This window comes from Microtus pennsylvanicus, chromosome 1 (assembly GCF_037038515.1).
Source record: "Microtus pennsylvanicus isolate mMicPen1 chromosome 1, mMicPen1.hap1, whole genome shotgun sequence".
NCBI lineage: Eukaryota > Metazoa > Chordata > Mammalia > Rodentia > Cricetidae > Microtus > Microtus pennsylvanicus.
The window spans coordinates 25,737,422-25,754,288 of NC_134579.1; the positions used below are offsets into that span (position 1 = coordinate 25,737,422).

At 43.0% G+C, this 16,867-nt stretch overlaps 1 protein-coding gene across 1 annotated transcript; it reads right to left on the reverse strand.

Moving 5' to 3' along the window:
- Positions 1–5,874: 5,874 nt before the first annotated feature.
- Rwdd2b (RWD domain containing 2B) lies at positions 5,875–10,273 on the reverse strand. The gene is made up of 5 exons (XM_075959290.1): positions 10,140–10,273; positions 8,833–9,059; positions 8,680–8,747; positions 8,191–8,553; positions 5,875–7,169 (listed from the first exon to the last, which is right to left on the reverse strand). Exons 2-5 carry the CDS (start codon positions 9,037–9,039, stop codon positions 6,935–6,937), a joined length of 873 nt encoding a protein of 290 aa, XP_075815405.1. The 5' UTR covers positions 9,040–9,059; positions 10,140–10,273; the 3' UTR covers positions 5,875–6,934.
- Positions 10,274–16,867: the final 6,594 nt, after the last annotated feature.

Below are 16,867 nucleotides of genomic sequence, written 5' to 3' on the forward strand. Positions count from 1 at the left end.
TACCTAGTGTGTGGGAATTTGACTTCAGCTATAGTGTTACGTAAGATAGCAGTAGAATGGTATGGTAGCAACTGTGCTAAAAAGTGCTAGAAGTAAAGAAAGCGATGCGATCATCGACATGAGAAACAGATTCTGAGCTTGATAGAATCCAATAGAAAGTATTGGAGACCTATTAAGTATTCTTGCAAAAAAAAAAATCAAAACAATCTAGCGGAGCTAAAGTAATAATTTACAGAGTACAGGGGAGTATATAAAACGGGATTGGCGCAGCCAAAGAATTCAGAACGTAAGAAATCCTACAAGAAAAATGGGTTAACAAATTGGCGGGCGTGGAGGAGGAAAAAAACAACATATTTAATAAGTCCTAAGACAGATCATGCAAATACAATGTGTGGCTCTTGTTTGAAACAAATTATATGCCAAATAGAGGAATATGAACCTAGATTAAATTTTTTCCATTTTAAAGAATTGCTTTATTTTAAATTGTGTGTGTGAGTGCGTGCGAGCAATACCCATGGCCAGAAGATGGTAGTATTGCTTGCCCTGGAGCTTAAGTTACAGGCCTTTGTGAGCCACCTGACATGGATGCTGGGAATTCAACTTGAGTCCTCTGCAGCAACGGTCCTTAAACCTTAAAACAACCAAGAGTGTTGCACAGAGAAACACTATCTAAATAATAATAATAATAATAATACATACATACATACATACATACATACATACGCTGTAAAAGCACAAATACATATGAGAGTGCTGTACACTTTCAGGAGAGGGTTCAAACCATCAAAGAGACTGATCAGCAACAGCACAGGAGTGGGGACTGAAAATTTTGTATTTCTTTTTTCTTTTCTTTTATTTGGTTTCTCAAGACAGGGTTTCTCTTTGTAATACCCTTGGTTATTTTAAGGTTTTTAAGCCCTGGAACTCATATTGTAGACCAAGCTATCCTCGAATTCACGGAGATCCACCCGCCTCTACCTCTGGAATGCTGGGATTAAAGGCACGTGCCAGCACACCTACCGGGCCAATGTTAACATAAAATCTGCAGGATTAGGGCAAGCAAGATGGCTTAGCAGGTAAAGGTGCTTTCCTCCAAATTGGATGATCTGAGTTTGATCCCCAGGACCTATATGATAAAAATCAAGAACTGACTTCCACATGCATTACGAAACACATACACACATGAGAGAGAAGGGGTGGGGGTAGAGACAGAGAGAAAGAATAAGTAAATGTAAATGTCCCAAAATCAAAACTATGTGCTAGGCATGGTGACACACACCTCTAATTTCAGCACTTGCGAGGCAGAAGCGGGCAGTTCTTCAGTTCAAGGCCAGCCTGGTCTATACTATGGGGCCCAGGACAGACTGGCCACACATAATGGGGCCCAGTCCATGTGGGGTCCAGGGGCCACCTGGGCACACATGGGGCCCAGGCTGCACAGCTGCCATGACAGGCAACATGGGGTTCCAGGAAAAGTCATAAACTGACACAACCCAGGGAGGGCCAGCATCTAAACGGGAAGTACCTGACATTCCAACCATTAGATAAGATTAGATAAGATCACCAGGCTACCTTGTTGCAAGGAACAGTTTGTTCCGGCAGCCCAGAACTGAAATAACCACACAGAAACTGTATTAATTAAATCACTGCTTGGCCCATTAGCTCTAGCTTCTTATTAACTAACTCTTACATATTAATTTAACCCATCTCCACTAATCTGTGTATCACCATGTGGCAGTGGCTTACTCTCAAAATTTTGGCATGTCTGTCTCTGGCGGTGGTTCCATGGCATCTCTCTTTCCACCTCCCTTCTCCCAGCATTCAGTCCAGTTTTCCCCACCTACCTAAGTTCTGCCCTATCAACAGGCCAAGGCAGTTTTTTTGTTCATTAACCAGTAAGAGCAACACTTAGACAGAAGGATCTCCCACACCAGTACCTGAGCCCAGGACTCACCTAATCTTCTTTTGCCAAGACACTTAGACAAATGTCAGCCAATCAGGGTACTGAACCCTGGAAATCGCCCCCCCCCCCACCGACCTCTACTATGGTCCCAACTGGGCTTGTCACTCTCTGCTCTACTGCTTCAGCAGACAGATGGAGAGTCCAAGCTCGGACTTGAATGAAGGCTCTTTGCTTTTACTTATGAGTGCGGACTCCATGGTGGTTTGGGGGAGCCTGCAATCTGGATGTAACATATACATCATTCCCAGGACAGTCAGAAATACATAGTGAGACTTTGTGTCAAAAAAATAAACAAATACAAATTAATTAAATAAAAGCAAACTGAATTGATGCTATTAAAATAAATGTATAAACATCTAAATTGTAGTAAAGAAAATTATATATATATATAAATATATAATCATCATATATACTGAAAGTCAAATTAATAACAGCAGACTTGGAGGGGGTAGAGTAACTCACTGGGTAGCATGCTTTCCTAGTATGCTTGAAGTATGAGTTTGATTCCCAGCACTGAAGACATCGAGTTGGAAGATGTTATGCCCAGATCATGAGGTTCCCCCAAACCACCAGAGTCCGCACTTGTATGTAAAAGCAAAGAGCCTTTATTCAAGCTTAAGCTTGGATGCAGAAGTTGAGAGCAGGGTGTGCCAAGACCAGTCTGGGAAGGATTTTTAGCATAGTAGATGGGGGGGGGCGGTTCTGGGATTCAGGACCCTGATTGGCTGATATTTGCCTAGGGATGTAGGCAAAAGCACAATGTGTCCTGGGCTCAGGGACTTCTGATGGTCTTATCTAACCTTATCTACTGGTTGGAACTTCAGGTCCTTTCCTTTAGATGTTGACCCTCTCTGGATTGTGTCAGCTTATGGCTTTTCCTGGAAGCCGGTGCTGCCTGCCATGGCAGCTGCGTGGCCTGGCTCCCACAAGTGGCCAGGCTGCCCAGAGCCCCACAGAAATTCAAGGTCAGTTTAGCATACTTTAGGGAGTTCAAGAGCAGTCTGGGCTACAGGAAAATCTGTCTCAAAAAAATAAAAGAAAAAACAACATCAGATGACATAGTCAAGAGACCTGCCCTGTACCTCCACCCATACTCCCTCTCTTCCTGAGAACAGGGGAACAGGCCCTTCCAGAAAGCATAGCTGGGAAAGCGAGAACTGTCACATCCTTTACTAATTGGGTTCATTGTTTTTGTAGATTATCCAGAAATGTCCTTGAGACTTTTTATCTCAGCCAGAAAAAATGAGAATGACGCGTAGTATCTCTTAGTCCAGTTAGGTGGCAGGAGCCAACCTTGGGTCCATTGACTCCTAATTCAACACGTGCTCCCTCCCTCCTCTTTCTGTAATGGACCTGAGAAAGGATAGCGCTGTTCTCCCTAAGGAAGCCTGAAACTGGGCGCCTCTCTCTGGAGCCCACTCTTCCTCTCTCATACTCTTAAAACCTAACATATTAGGATTTTCTAGTATTATGCAGGAAAAAAATAATAGTAACCACTGGTGATAATATGGTACAAAGGTACATTTTAAAGAATTTTGATGTTCCATTTATCAACTTTTTTATGATAGGGCCCAAAGATGAAGGCATTTCATATACTGTACCATAACAGGATGTGTGTGCTTTATCTGTTTGAGACAAGTTCTCACTCCATAACCCAGGATGGCTTCAAATTTTCTATTCTCTTGCCTCAGCCTTCCAAGAGATGGAATTATAGGCTACCAAACTCACAGATTTTCAAATTTACTAATTTTCAAAAAAAAAATGGTTTGGGAACAGGATCTCCCAATGTAGCCATGACTAACCTGGAACTCACTAGAGAGATGCCTCTGCTTCTGGAATGCTGGTATAGAAGGCATAAACCAAATCACCTGGGTCAAAGAACTGGTCAGAAAATCTGAATTTCTCTTGCCTACTTAAGAAGTATCTAAACTTGACAGGTCTTAGGGAAGCGACTATGTAAAAGTTTACTATACTGTTCATGTTACAGCTGAGATATGCTCACTTGTCTACTTATTTAATACAGTGTTCAAGACTGGGAATATTTTAGTAGTTCTGTGAAAAGTAATCTATTGTCTGTAATCCACCACTCTCCATAACACACACACACACAACCCGAGTCCTTTCGGTGGCCTCTAGGGATGTCAGAATTTATCCAGTTTTGCTAGTTGATGGAGTCAGAGCTCTTACAACAGACCGTTGGTGTGGTTTGAATAGGTATGGCCCCCATATACGCACGTGTTTGAAAGCATGGCCCATAGGGAGTGACACTATTAGGAGGTGTGGCCTGGTTAGAGAATGTGTATCACTATGGGCTTTGAGATCTCATGTATACTCAAGCTATGCCCAGTGTGGCCCAATGTGGCAGTCTCTCCTCCTGCCTGCCAATCAAGATGTAGAACTCTCAGCTTTTCTCCAGCACCATGCCTGCCTCCAAACTGCCATGTCCTGTCATGATGATAATGAACTAAACCTCTGTAACTGTAAGCAAGTCCTAGTTAAATGTTTTTTTCTTTATAACAGTTGCCATGGTCATGGTTCTCTTCGCAGCAACAGAAACCCTAACTTAGACATTTGGTCTGGCAGTATGGTAACAGCAGAGGAGTAACTGATATTTCCAGGGCAAGTGGGCAGCAGGGAGGAACCTGAGGAGGTACAGGAGACATAAACATGGGCATGTAGACATAGTTTGAGTGTGGAGTTTTATTAAAAGGGAGGGAAGAGAGGATAACAGAGAGAGAGAGAGAGAGAGAGAGAGAGAGAGAGAGAGAGAGAGAGAGAGAGAGAGAGAGAGAAAGGGGAGAGGGAGAGAGTGGGGGGAGGAGAGAGGTAGAAATCTACCTCTTCAGAAGAATGGCAGGGAAGAGAAAGATTGAGAGTAGACGGAACTTGTCTCTTTTTGTTCATTCGTTTTGTTTTTTGAGACAGGGTTTCTCTGTGTGTCTCTGACTGTTCTGGAACTCACTCTGTAGACCAGGCTGGACTTGAACTCATAGAGATCCACCTGCCTATGCTTCCCTGAGTGCTGGGATTGAAGAGGTGCACCAATACTACCCGGTTTCAGAGTTTGTCTCTTAAAGGGGCCTTTACACCTGCTTACAGTCAGAACTGCTTGCCATACAGAGGGGAGACTGTGCCAGGTTTCCAAGGTGTGCCAGGATACTAACATTTCTCATCTGTGTTTACCCTTCTTCATACTAACCTATTCACATGATCTTGCTCTTTGAATTCTACACTGCATTATAACTACTATATTTTATCTACTAATTCAGTGGAATATATATATATATATATATATTGCTTGTAATATAAACTATTCACTACAGGGTGATAATCAACTCTAATACAAACAAAACAGGGTGGTTATGAACTCAAATAAAATAAAATTACAGAAAGTCATTTCCATAATGAAAAAATCGAACTCTAATCTGCAAAAACTAAATTCTACAACTTTACAATCTGAACTCTCAAGGACTTTTGGAAAGCTTGAGCTCAAACTGGGTGAAGTGTCACACAAGGACCTTTAATCCCAGCACCCTGGAGACTGAAGCAGACAACTCGGTGATTTCAAGGCCAGCCTTTATAATAGTGAGTTCCAACCCCACCACTGAGGCCACGTCTGAAAAAGCAAAGAAATTACAAAAACAACAAAAAGTATTCGCATGGCAGGCAGTGGTGGCACACACCTTTAATCCCAGCACTTGGGGAGGTAGACGCAGATGGATCTCTGTGAGTTCCAGGCCAGCCTGGTCTACAGAACCAGTTCACGAACAGCTAGCACTATTACACAGAGAAACCCTGTCTCGGGGGAAAAAAAAAGTTATGTGAGCCCTGCTCATTGCTCAGTCTTCAGTCGTGAGGCAAGGACAAACAGGGCCAAGTGTAAGTACACAGAATTAGAAATGACCAATAGCCACAGCTGAGGAAAATCTTTACTGTTTGTATATTATAATTTCAAAGCCAAAGTGTTGCAAAAAAGTGACAGGGTAACTTTTGGCTGCTGATAACAAACACAGAGACTTTAGGATTAGTGTTGGGTCCGCACAGGACAAGAAGGACGGGCATTTCCGCAGTTGTCTCGGACATCCTTCCCTTCTCCTGCCATCACTTCACGGCAGAAAGAGATGCAAATTCATCCCCAGAATCCTGCCTCTATAACCTACAGCCAGATACAGCTGCAACAGAGGCCGAGAGCAGACAGCGTTCTCAGGTTCCTCAGTAAAGGCAGAAGCGTCCTGGAAATGCAAGCTGAACCACCAAAATTACTTTCACAGATAATTTATTGTGCAAAAGTTCCTGTGAATGACTTTGTTTTTGTTTTGTTATGTTTTGTTTTAAGACAGAGCTTAAGTAGCCCAAGCTGGCTTTGAACTTCTGATCCTCTTTCCTCTATTTTCCAAGTGCTGGGATTACAACTGCGTGCCATCACGTCCAGCTCACATCAAAAGGTTTCCACCAGGTTGGATAGATGGCTCAGTGGTTAAAAGTATGCATTGCTCTTGTAGAGGACCCAAGTTTGGTCCTCAGTACCCACGATGGGCAATCCACAACCTCCTGTAATTCCAGCTCCAGGGATCCGATGACCTGAGTGTATGTATATGTGCATGTTTATGCGTGCACCATTGAGGAGGACAGAGGCCATCAGACAAGCTGACATTATGAGTTCGAGGTGATTATGAGCTGCCTGGCGTGGGTGCTGGGAACTGAACTTAGGTTCTCAGCCATAACAATATGTGCTCTTAACCTCTGGGCCATATTTCTCCAGCCTTCTCTGTTAGAAATGGAAATTTTATAAGTTGAAACTCAGTTCTTCTTTCACTCACAGCATATTTTAACTGATGCATTGCAACTATATTACAGTTTGTCTTATGCTCCCATGCCTATAATATTGTGGAATGGAACATTAAAATTCGAGAAAGAATGGGAAGAAACAACCAAAGGAGGAACAGTGACCCCCACCCCCAACCCACTGAGTCACTGTCCTTCCACACCAAAGAACATCTGGAAAACATCCCCACAGCCCCTGGCATTTAAGAACTGATACAGCTGACCAAAGTCCATGTGGTTTCCTCTGGCTCCATGAACACTGAAGGCCTTTTCTTCAAAAGTGGAAAATCTCCGTTGTTTTTCCATTCCATCCTTCGTACCATCAAATGGCATGTCTTCTCGGTGGCGAATTAAAATTCTCTTCCAGTTCAGTTTTCTGAGTCTGAAAAACAGGTTTTCAAAGTAGGAAATTTCAAAATAGATTTTTCTACAGCACTGATAATAGAATACGCTTCTCAGCATTGGGGGCGGTGGTACATGTATTTAACCTCAGCACTTGGGAGGCAGAATGCAGATCTCTGTGAATTGAAAATCTGGTCTACATACTGTGTTTCACACTAGCTAAGGATATAGTGAGACCCTGTCTAAAAAAACAAAACAAGCAAATTATAACAAAGGAACAAAGAACAACTGATCAGTCCATGTTCCTGTAAATAAGAAGGTAATCTCTCGGGGGCTTATTTTCATCAAATGGTTCTGGTTATGATCCTATCTGAACACTCATTGACTGCTATCATTATGATCTTCCACTAGAATTTGATTTTTAATATTTAATTACTTATTGTGTAGGAGGGTTCTGTGATTCTCAGTATGTAGCCAAAGGTGGCAGTGAACTCTGGGTCCTCTCACTTCTACCTTCAAAGGGCCTAGATGTGTGACCACACCTCCATGCCTGGTGTAAACGGTGCGAAGGACTGAACCCACAGCCTTGTGCATGCCAGGCAAGCACTCTGCCAACTGAGCTGCAAACTCAGCCACTGTCACACCTATTTTAGAACAGTACAAATGGTTCACTCTTAAGCTGCTTAAGGAACTTCTCAGAAACTTAACAGAGGAATAAGACAAGTGGCTATCCTAATCCTCAAAAAGAATTCCTGTTTCATAGGTCGAAAGGTTATCATATTCATTAGATAATGAGAGAACATATTCATGGACACTGATAGGTCCTAGATGGCATTGGGGGAGGGGTTTGATTTATTCAGCACGTACTTACAGAGTGTGCATTGTGCTAGGTGAGGAGGGTAATATACATGTGTCGTTATATATGACTTCTGCCTTACGATCCACTTGAGACTCAATCCCCGTGGAGATAAACCCCCTGGGACATACTTATTTCTACAACTCGAGTACTGTCTTTCAGATTATAAGTAATGACGTGATATCTAATATAGGCGAAGGCGTACCTTGACCAGAATTCTTCGCAAGCACTCTGTGGGCCTTCAACACACACCACACCGGGTTTCCCAGGCATGCTGAAGCCAGACAGGGCCAGTTCCTTTGCCCACTCGAGGATGTTTTTTCTTTTGCATTTGTTGTAGATGTGATGGCTGTAGATCCAGAGCCTCGTAAGAGTGAGATCCATGGGCTGGGCTGGGCTTTCCTTGGCAGGGGAGGGGGAGGCATCTCTGCTGACATAGTCAGAGGCATGCTCTCTAACCCAGTCTGTGGCATTCAGTACACAGACCTCTCCGAGACAGTTTTTCTGCAGGTATGCCATCAGGTCTGTGTTCAGCTGAGTCTGCTGGGATCTACTCAGTGATACCGATCTGATGCAAGACACGGGGCGGGGGTGGGGGAAATAAGTCAATTTTCTTAGAAAACAAAACAAAACAAACACAAGAATTGCTTTTGTTTCCACATTAATTTTGACCTGCACGGTTTCTGCAACATACCTGACAGTGATTTCGGGCAAAACTGTAGGGTATTTAAAGGGAAGCAAGCAAGACAGAGAAAACATCACCTGAGAAGAGAAGGGAGAAAAATGCTATAAGCATTGTTTTAGGTCTTGACATGCTCCAATTCTTTCCAAAACGGAACAGAATTACCCTTGCTTCCTCGGAGAAGTCCAGGTGCATATTGATTGTAAAGTATACTTGTGATGATCGGTCCCCCATTGTCCTCTTCTCCACACAGTCTTTCAGCTCTGCTAACGCCAGCTGGTCGTTCACTGTGAGCTCATTTTCACCTGGGAACATACTGGCCAGGAGGTCTAACTCGGAGAGCTGGGCCTCTGCCTGTTCTAGCTCAACCATGCTGAGACATCTGCAAGCTCCTAAGGAGTTACGGAGAGAGAAAGGATTTATGCACACTCTTAGGAAAATTCAATAGGGCCCATGGGCATTTCCTTTAAAAATACTTAATCCCTTCATAAAACAATAAAAAAATAGCCAAAGTCTTTTCCTCTTCCATGTATTCTATTCTACTATATGAAATTCTACTTCCATATGTTGTATTTTAGTCTACTGTCATGTACATGCTAAAGAGAAAAACTATGAGGTAGTGCCAGACACAGCTTAGTAGTTAGTTAGGAGTGCTCCTGCTGCCCCAGGGTTTGCTCCCTAGTAACCATGTTGCAGGGCTCACAATGGCTTGTAACTCCAGTTCCTGGGACTCCTATGCCCCCCTTGAGTACCTGCTGACATATGGCATTCTGTAACACAAACACATACAATTTTTTTTTAAATTAAGTAAGAGACAATTCACTGAAATTCACAAAAATCTATGCAGTAAATTTCTGGTTACAATAATGGCCATTCTCATAGAAGAAAACAAACTATGTAGTCAAAAAGCCAGAAGACACAGACAGAGGAGTGTCTGTGACCAGTCACAGTGGAATCGGGATGAAATGAATAAGAGAGTAGTAAGTATTTTGAAAACTCCCGGTTGTGAGTTTCTCCGCCTATGCAATAAGCCAAATTTAGGCAAATTAATCATTAAAAAGTTTAATAAACAGACATTTCTGGCTCAAGACTTAAGTGGTTTCTGGGAAAAGGTAAATGAAAATGTGAATTTCCTCAATGGGGACACTTTTCCCTTTTTAGAAAGGGTCTCCCAGGCTAGCCTAGAATTCAGAGACCCGCCTCCTTTGCCTCCCAACTGCGGGTCCTCGCTGGGCGATTTCAGGAGGTCGACCAAAGAGCGGGTCCCAACGCGTTAACACAGCTGTCACGCACGCAGGCACAGCGACAACTGATTGGACAGCCGCAGATTGTGGGCGGGGCCAAAAACCACTGAGGTCGGTTCTGGCCAATGGGCGGAAGTGCTGCTTCCTCGGCCGCCCGTTCGAGCCCCCCCCCTCCCCGTGGGGAGATGATTAGTTCCGCTTAGCAGGAGCATACGATGCCACACTCACCCGGAGTCGAGACTGCCGCACCGCCGACACCCCGTGGCTGGAGGCACCCACAGCTCAGGTCTCTTCCGCAGATAGACTAAAGAGAACGGTGCGACCTTTGAACCCTTCCTGAGGGAAGCCAGGACAGCTCTGCGGGCAGGCGCCTGCGCGTGAAGACGCAAGTCCCGGAAGCAGGAAGTTTCTTGCTTCTTGCTTAGTTTGATATCTGGGACAGCAAAAGGGATACTTTGACCCCTCCAGATGCTTCATGGTCCGGGTTTTTATTCTTAACACTTTTCCATCCCGGACTCATTGTCTTAGGGCGCCGAGGCTGTGGCAGTGCTCCCGGAACAACAAGGGACGTCGGCCAGCAAGCACCAGAACAAATCCTGATTAGAGAGAGCCAGGATTCTTGCTAATGCCTGAGAGTCTAGAGCAGAAACATTCAGTAGCGTACATAGGGTAGGCAGTATTGTCGTCCTCTTTTCTTTACGTGACCCGTCCTGCTTCAACAATATTTTCTCAGAAGCTAAGCAAATTTTACAGATGCCAAGGTTGCAGGTTTCTACTTAGAACTTGTGCCTTTAGCAAACAGTTTGGTGTGTACTACGGGGGATGTCGGTGGTGGTCACTTCTCAAGAGAGGTCTGCTTTTCCAGAAAAGGGGGAAATTCCAGGCTTATAAAAGCGTTTAGTAGTTGAATTTCAACTACGTTAAAAGCAAAACTCGGACATAGTCTGTTTTCTTACTCTTACTTTTAAGAACTCTTTTCTTTTCTTTCTTTTTTTTTTTTTTGGTTTTTCTTTTCTAAGTAAGCGTTGGAAAACAGTTCGTGGTCTCTAAGAAACAGAGACCACCGTTCCGACTGACATTCCCAGACAAGGCAAACTTTACTCTTGCGCAGTCTCAGAAGAACAAACACAGATGAGAAGTGCATTGGTTTTTATCTAGCTCAGGTGATGACTTTCTTTCCCATTGAATGGGGTCCTACTTCATAATCTTAATTCAGATAATCTGAAAACAACTGACACATAGAAAATGAAGAAGGAAGGGAAAGGGGGTCACTGTTCTGAGAAGGGGTCACACTGCTGCAAGTGATCAAATTACTGGAATAGAGCAGCTGGCCTTTTGTGTAAAGAAAACCTTAACTGGATGGACAGAGGAGTGTAAAACATTGTCTAAAAGTCTTACAAGGTGGGGGATATAAAAAGATTTGAATTCCTTGTTCAAAACACAAGAAGCACATTTGATGTTTCTTCCAGTAGACTTTTAATCCTATGAAAATATGAAACTCGTTGCTGTTCTGCTTTCTTCAGGAGCTTTGCGGTGGTGTTTAATGGAGCCAGCATAGGTCCACTGGAGCAATGTTTATCTGTGCACATGTGCGCAGATGGGATTAAGCAGTGGTGTCAATGATTACAAATTCTGGGATTGTAGAACCTTCCCATTTGTGGTGGTTCTTGTCTCTGAACCGTAAAGCAGTAGAGATGTGGGCATGTGGATTGATGTTGACTGTCCTGGTTTGTGACCAAACTGAGAAGCAAATGAACAAAAGAAGTAAAAAAGGAGGGACATAATTGATCCTAGGTACAGTGAAGAAGGTTTATTGTAGATAAAAAAGGTCAGAGGCAGAGCCTTCTGGGAGAGTCCGAGTGAATATGACCATGAGCAGGGCTGTGTGAGGAGAGGAGGGGAGAGGGGACAGAAGAGGCCAACCAAGAAGGATGGCTGGGCCAAGAGACTGGCATAGCCAAAATGGCTGAGTTATGTAGGGGCCAGAGGTGGGGGTGGGGTAAAGCCCAATGCCTGAGCTCGAAAGTTAAGGGTAGGGGGTGGGGTATGCCAGCCAGAAGCGCCTGAAGCTGGTAAAGACTGAGGGATGCTAGGAGAACCTAGTGGCCAGCATCCACTTTGAATGTTAATGGGAACCTTAACCACTTGTCCTAGAATAACTCTCAATTTATAATCCATATTAATAAAGGGACAGTGAAGGGTGCTCCAGTGCTAAGATATTTTTATTTAAGATATTTTTATTTTTTAATATTTATTTATTTATTATGTATACAATATTCTGTCTGTGTATATGCCTGAAGGCCAGAAGAGGGTGCCAGACCTCTTTACAGATGGTTGTGAGCCACCATGTGGTTGCTGGGAATTGAACTCAGGACCTTTGGAAGAGCAGGCAATGCTCTTAACCACTGAGCCATCTCTCCAGCCGCTAAGATATTTTTAAAGGTTTTCTTCCTTATCCAACTATATGCAACACACTTTTCTTTATATGTATTTTTTTTTCATTTTAGAAATGGCTTGTAAACATTTGTCATTCATTGGTAGTAGATATCACTGGTACCTTTCAGAACAACAACAACAAAACCCACAAAGATAATGCTTCATAGCAGCGCTCTAGCTCCATCTTGGAGGTTTTCTGGGTTTTGCCAATTCAATTACATAATGACTCTTTCCTCCAGCTTTTTTAGATGAAACGTTTAGAGTTGAGCAGGTGTGGAGAGAGGGATCGCCTTTGCATCCTTCCCACCTCACCCTTAGCAATGTCCCAAGTGGAACGAGCAGCTGCTATCTAGTATGAAATGCTTATTCTGCCTGGTGGTGGTGGAGCACACCTTTAATTCCAGCACTCAGGAGACAGACGCAGGCGGATTGCTCTGAGTTCACGTCCAGACTAGTCTACAGAGCTAGTTCCAGGACAGCTAGCACTGTTACACAGAGAAACCCTGTCTCGAAGAAAAACAAAAACAAAACCAAACAACAACAACAACAACAAACCCAACAAATGCAAGCTCTGCCAACAAGCTTAGGCTTGTTTCTAACTAGCTTGTATAACTTAAATTAACCCACATCTTTCTATGTTCTTTTATGTGGCTTGGTTACCATTACTCTGTGCTGCCCGTGCTGCTTCTACTGTGTCTCCTGGTATCTCTGCCCCTTTTCTTTCTAGCAAAATAGATTTCTCTGTGCCTGGAAATCCTGCCTAGCTATGGCTGTTCAGCTTTCTATTAAACCAATAAGCACACAAAAAGATTATTCCACAACAACCTATTACTATCTCATTATTAATAGGTTTTGAACACCACCACGTCCATAATAAGTTCCTTTGCTGATTCAGCAAGCCTGACCAAGCCAAGTTGAAAAAGTATAACAACAGGTATATTGAGGAAAGCAACTCCTGGGCAGGTTCTCCAGCTCCAGAGATAAGAGGCCTAAGAAGTTGTGCACCCGAACTAAAGCAGGGAGATTTTATAGGTTGTAGGTTATGGGTGATGACTTGTCCACTTCAAGCCGAGTTTGTGTCCAAGTATGGTCAAAAACTGACCACTTAGGTGGGGACTCCAGTGACTCTCAACATCAGGAAAGGAAGCTGAAATAGCCGCGAAGAATGAGGAGCTGGGCTTTTTGGTGCCTTTCCTTTGTTCAGAGACTCTGAGCAGTCAGGGTTTGGAGAGAGAAAGAGAGAAATGGGGCTTTCCGGACCATGCAGGAGCAAGCTGGAGGCTTGAAGCGGACAGTTATGATTGCCTATCATAACTGCCTTGCAAACAAGGCTTTGTTTCAGGAGATGGCTGTGGGATGTTTTACTCTTTTGGCTTTTCTGGGGGGTCTACCAGCCAGCTCCCAAATAAATCACACACAGTGGCTTAATCTTAGTTATGAACACCTGGCCTTAGCATGGTTTGTTGCTAGCCAACTTTTCTTCTATTATTCTGACTACCTTTTTCCTCTGGGCTTTTATCTATCTTCTGTATATCTTTCCTTCTTACTCTGTGGGTAAATGGGTAACTGATGTCCTCATCTTTTTCCACGCAGCTCTTTTCTCCTTCTATTTATACTTTCTGCCTACTAATCCCACCTATCTTTGCTCCTGCTTCACTATTGGCCATTCAGCTCTTTATTAGGCCCATCAGGTATTTTAGACAGGCAAAGAATCACAGCTCTACAGTTAACCAAATACAGCATAACAAAAGTAACACACCTTAAAATAATATTCCTCCAACGGGATTTTTATAACTAACTTTTTATGCTTAATGTTCTGCTTCTATAACCCCACCAATTTGCCTGACAAATTGCTCGTTTGGAAACTCCCTATCCCTGACTATAAAAACTTTGACTTTCTCATGTCCAGTGCTGACCTCTCAAACCGCGCCTTAGAGGGAGGCAGCCTATACACATGAATAAAAAGGCTTGCTTTAATTGGCTATTTTGATTTGGGTCAGTGGTCTTTCTCCTCAAATCTTTGGGACTAAAACAATGATCTAGGTGTGAGGTCCAAAGGAAATTCCAATTCCTCAAACTCCAAGAAGCAGAAATGAGCTTAATTTTGGCTATTTCTGGTGATTAAATAAAATGCCAGTATTCCTCAGAAACTTATGGAGCTGGTTCTCCTCACAAAAAGGAGTTATTTCCCTGACTTCTGGCAGAAGGGACAGATGGCTGCCTGTATAGCATAGCAAGCTCATGTGGCTCTCTCTCTCCCCCCCCCTCTCTCTCTCTCTCTCTCTCTCTCTCTCTCTCTCTCCCTCCCTCCCTCTCTCCCTCCCTCCCTCCCTCCCTCCTTCCTTCTGCTTCTCTGTGTTTTCTCTGTTCTCTACTTTCCGCTCTTCTCCTTGAACTCAAAGATAGCCTTGGCCATGTCCATGCTGACCATGTTATCTACTTTTCCTCTCTGTTCTGGACACTTCCAGATGCCTCTGGCTGTTCTCTCTCTCTCATATTTACAATTAAAAATCTTTCCTTAACTATAACATGGAGGAGCGGTCATGTCTTCAATTTATGCACTAGGAATCATCATGAATATTTTGTCCCACCGTTGTCCCAGCTTATAAAAAGTAAATTGTAGGACTGGAGAGAAGACTCAGCAGTTAAGAGCACTGGCTGCTCTTCCAGAGGAACCAGGTTCAGTTCCCAGCACCCGCACAGAAACTTGGACCTGTCTGTAACTCCACTTCCAGGGGATCTGACACTGTCACACAGATATACATGCAGGCAAGACACCAATGCACATGAAATACAAATAATTAAAAAAATGAAAAATAGATTGCATAATGTCAACAGTTCTCTGAAAATACACAAGCATAGAGTTCAATGCTTTTTTTACTTTTTAGCTCAAAATGAAATGTCTATCTTAAATGTGTACTTGCTTTGTTTTGACAACTGCACACATCTGTGTTACTCATAGTCTATCAGGGTCACCTCCCAAAATTTCTATATTTCCTTTCTTAGTTCTCACTCTTCTCCAGGAGGAACCGCTGCTCCCTCCACACACACTTTGTGTGGTCTAGAACTTCATACGGTCAGACCAAACACTAAGTGCATTTTTCTTTCTGGATACTGGGTTACAGTTATGTTTCTACTTCCACTTCTGTTTCTTCAGTATTGTTTTACATTTATTTATTTATTTTTGATCGTGAACTTGGATGGCATGGATGTGTACCAAGGTTCGAGTACAGAAGTCAGAATACAAATCGAAGGAGTTCGTTCTTTCCTGCATTTTAGACTCAGGTCCTCAGGCTTAGCAAAAAGTTCTATAACCCTTTAAACCATCTTGGGGCCCCAGCATAATACTGCAAAGATTTATCAGTGTTGTGTGCTTTTTTTCTATTTGTTTTTAAATGGTGCTATAGATCCAATTCAGGACCTTGTACATGCTGAACAAATGCTCTCCCATCTAGCCACAATTCCATTCGTTTTCTAATTTTTTTTTCAAGACAGGGTTTCTCTGCATAGCTTTGGATCCTATCCTGAAACTCTCTGTAGACCAGACTGGCCTTGAACTCACAGAGATCTGCCTGCTTTTGTCTCCCAAGTGCTGATATTATAGGCATGCTCCACCACCACCCAGCTTATGTGAATATTCTTATACGGCATTCTGTTGAAACGTATAATGAATACGTTTCCTCAATATTTAAGAAGCAATTGGTATGTTAAATACTTCTGGATACTAGAATTATAAACAAATATGTATATCCTTCCCCATATCGCATATGTATGTGTATGTATACACACACACACTTCATCTGTATATATCCTCCATTTATACATGGAAACATACAAATAAATGTGTCAAAATGAAGGCTAATTGGCAGAGATAGAAAATAAGATATGAGGGGCTGGAGAGATGGCTCAGAGGTTAAGAGCATTGCCTGCTCTTCCAAAGGTACTGAGTTCAATTCCCAGCAACCACATGGTGGCTCACAACCATCTATAATGGGGTCTGGTGCCCCCTTCTGGCCTGCAGGTATACAGGCAGACAGAATATTGTATACATAATAAATAAAATTTAAAAAAAAATAAGATATGAGAGCAAAACAGAAAAACTAAACTTTGCTGGCTAAGGGTTCTGTTTGCAGTAATGACTGTTAAGACTAAGTTCCTGTTGGTCCTGTGCAGGTTAAGGTTTCTGCTTGGAGTTGAAGAATACGTTCCACAACAACAGAAACAAAGGGCCAGGCGGTGACAGGAGGCAGAGGCAGGACACCCCATTCAGTCTTAGGATTTGTGGAGACAGGATCTTGCCCACTTTGGTCCGAGCATTCAGTAGAGATAAAAAGTCTCTCTAGTGGCTGGCTGCACTGCTTCTCTGGATCTTTCAGCTTTTACCCCTTAATATCTGACTCTGGGTTTTTATGATTAAGATCAATTAGAATTCGAGCTACAGATGACTAGTGTTTAAATATTTCACTTATAATCTGTTAGATCTCAAGAAGTCCATATATCCAGAAATGAGTTACAGGTGA

What these genes read in the sequence shown, in the direction of transcription:
- Rwdd2b (XM_075959290.1), bottom strand. Translation starts at nt 9,039, where the DNA reads ATGGTTGAGCTAGAACAGGCAGAGGCCCAGCTCTCCGAGTTAGACCTC. An exon ending in ACTTCTCCGAGGAAGCAAGG is followed by an intron (nt 8,748 to 8,832) that starts GTAATTCTGTTC and finishes TTCTCTTCTCAG; the next exon opens with GTGATGTTTTCTCTGTCTTG. An exon ending in TTGCCCGAAATCACTGTCAG is followed by an intron (nt 8,554 to 8,679) that starts GTATGTTGCAGA and finishes GTCTTGCATCAG; the next exon opens with ATCGGTATCACTGAGTAGAT.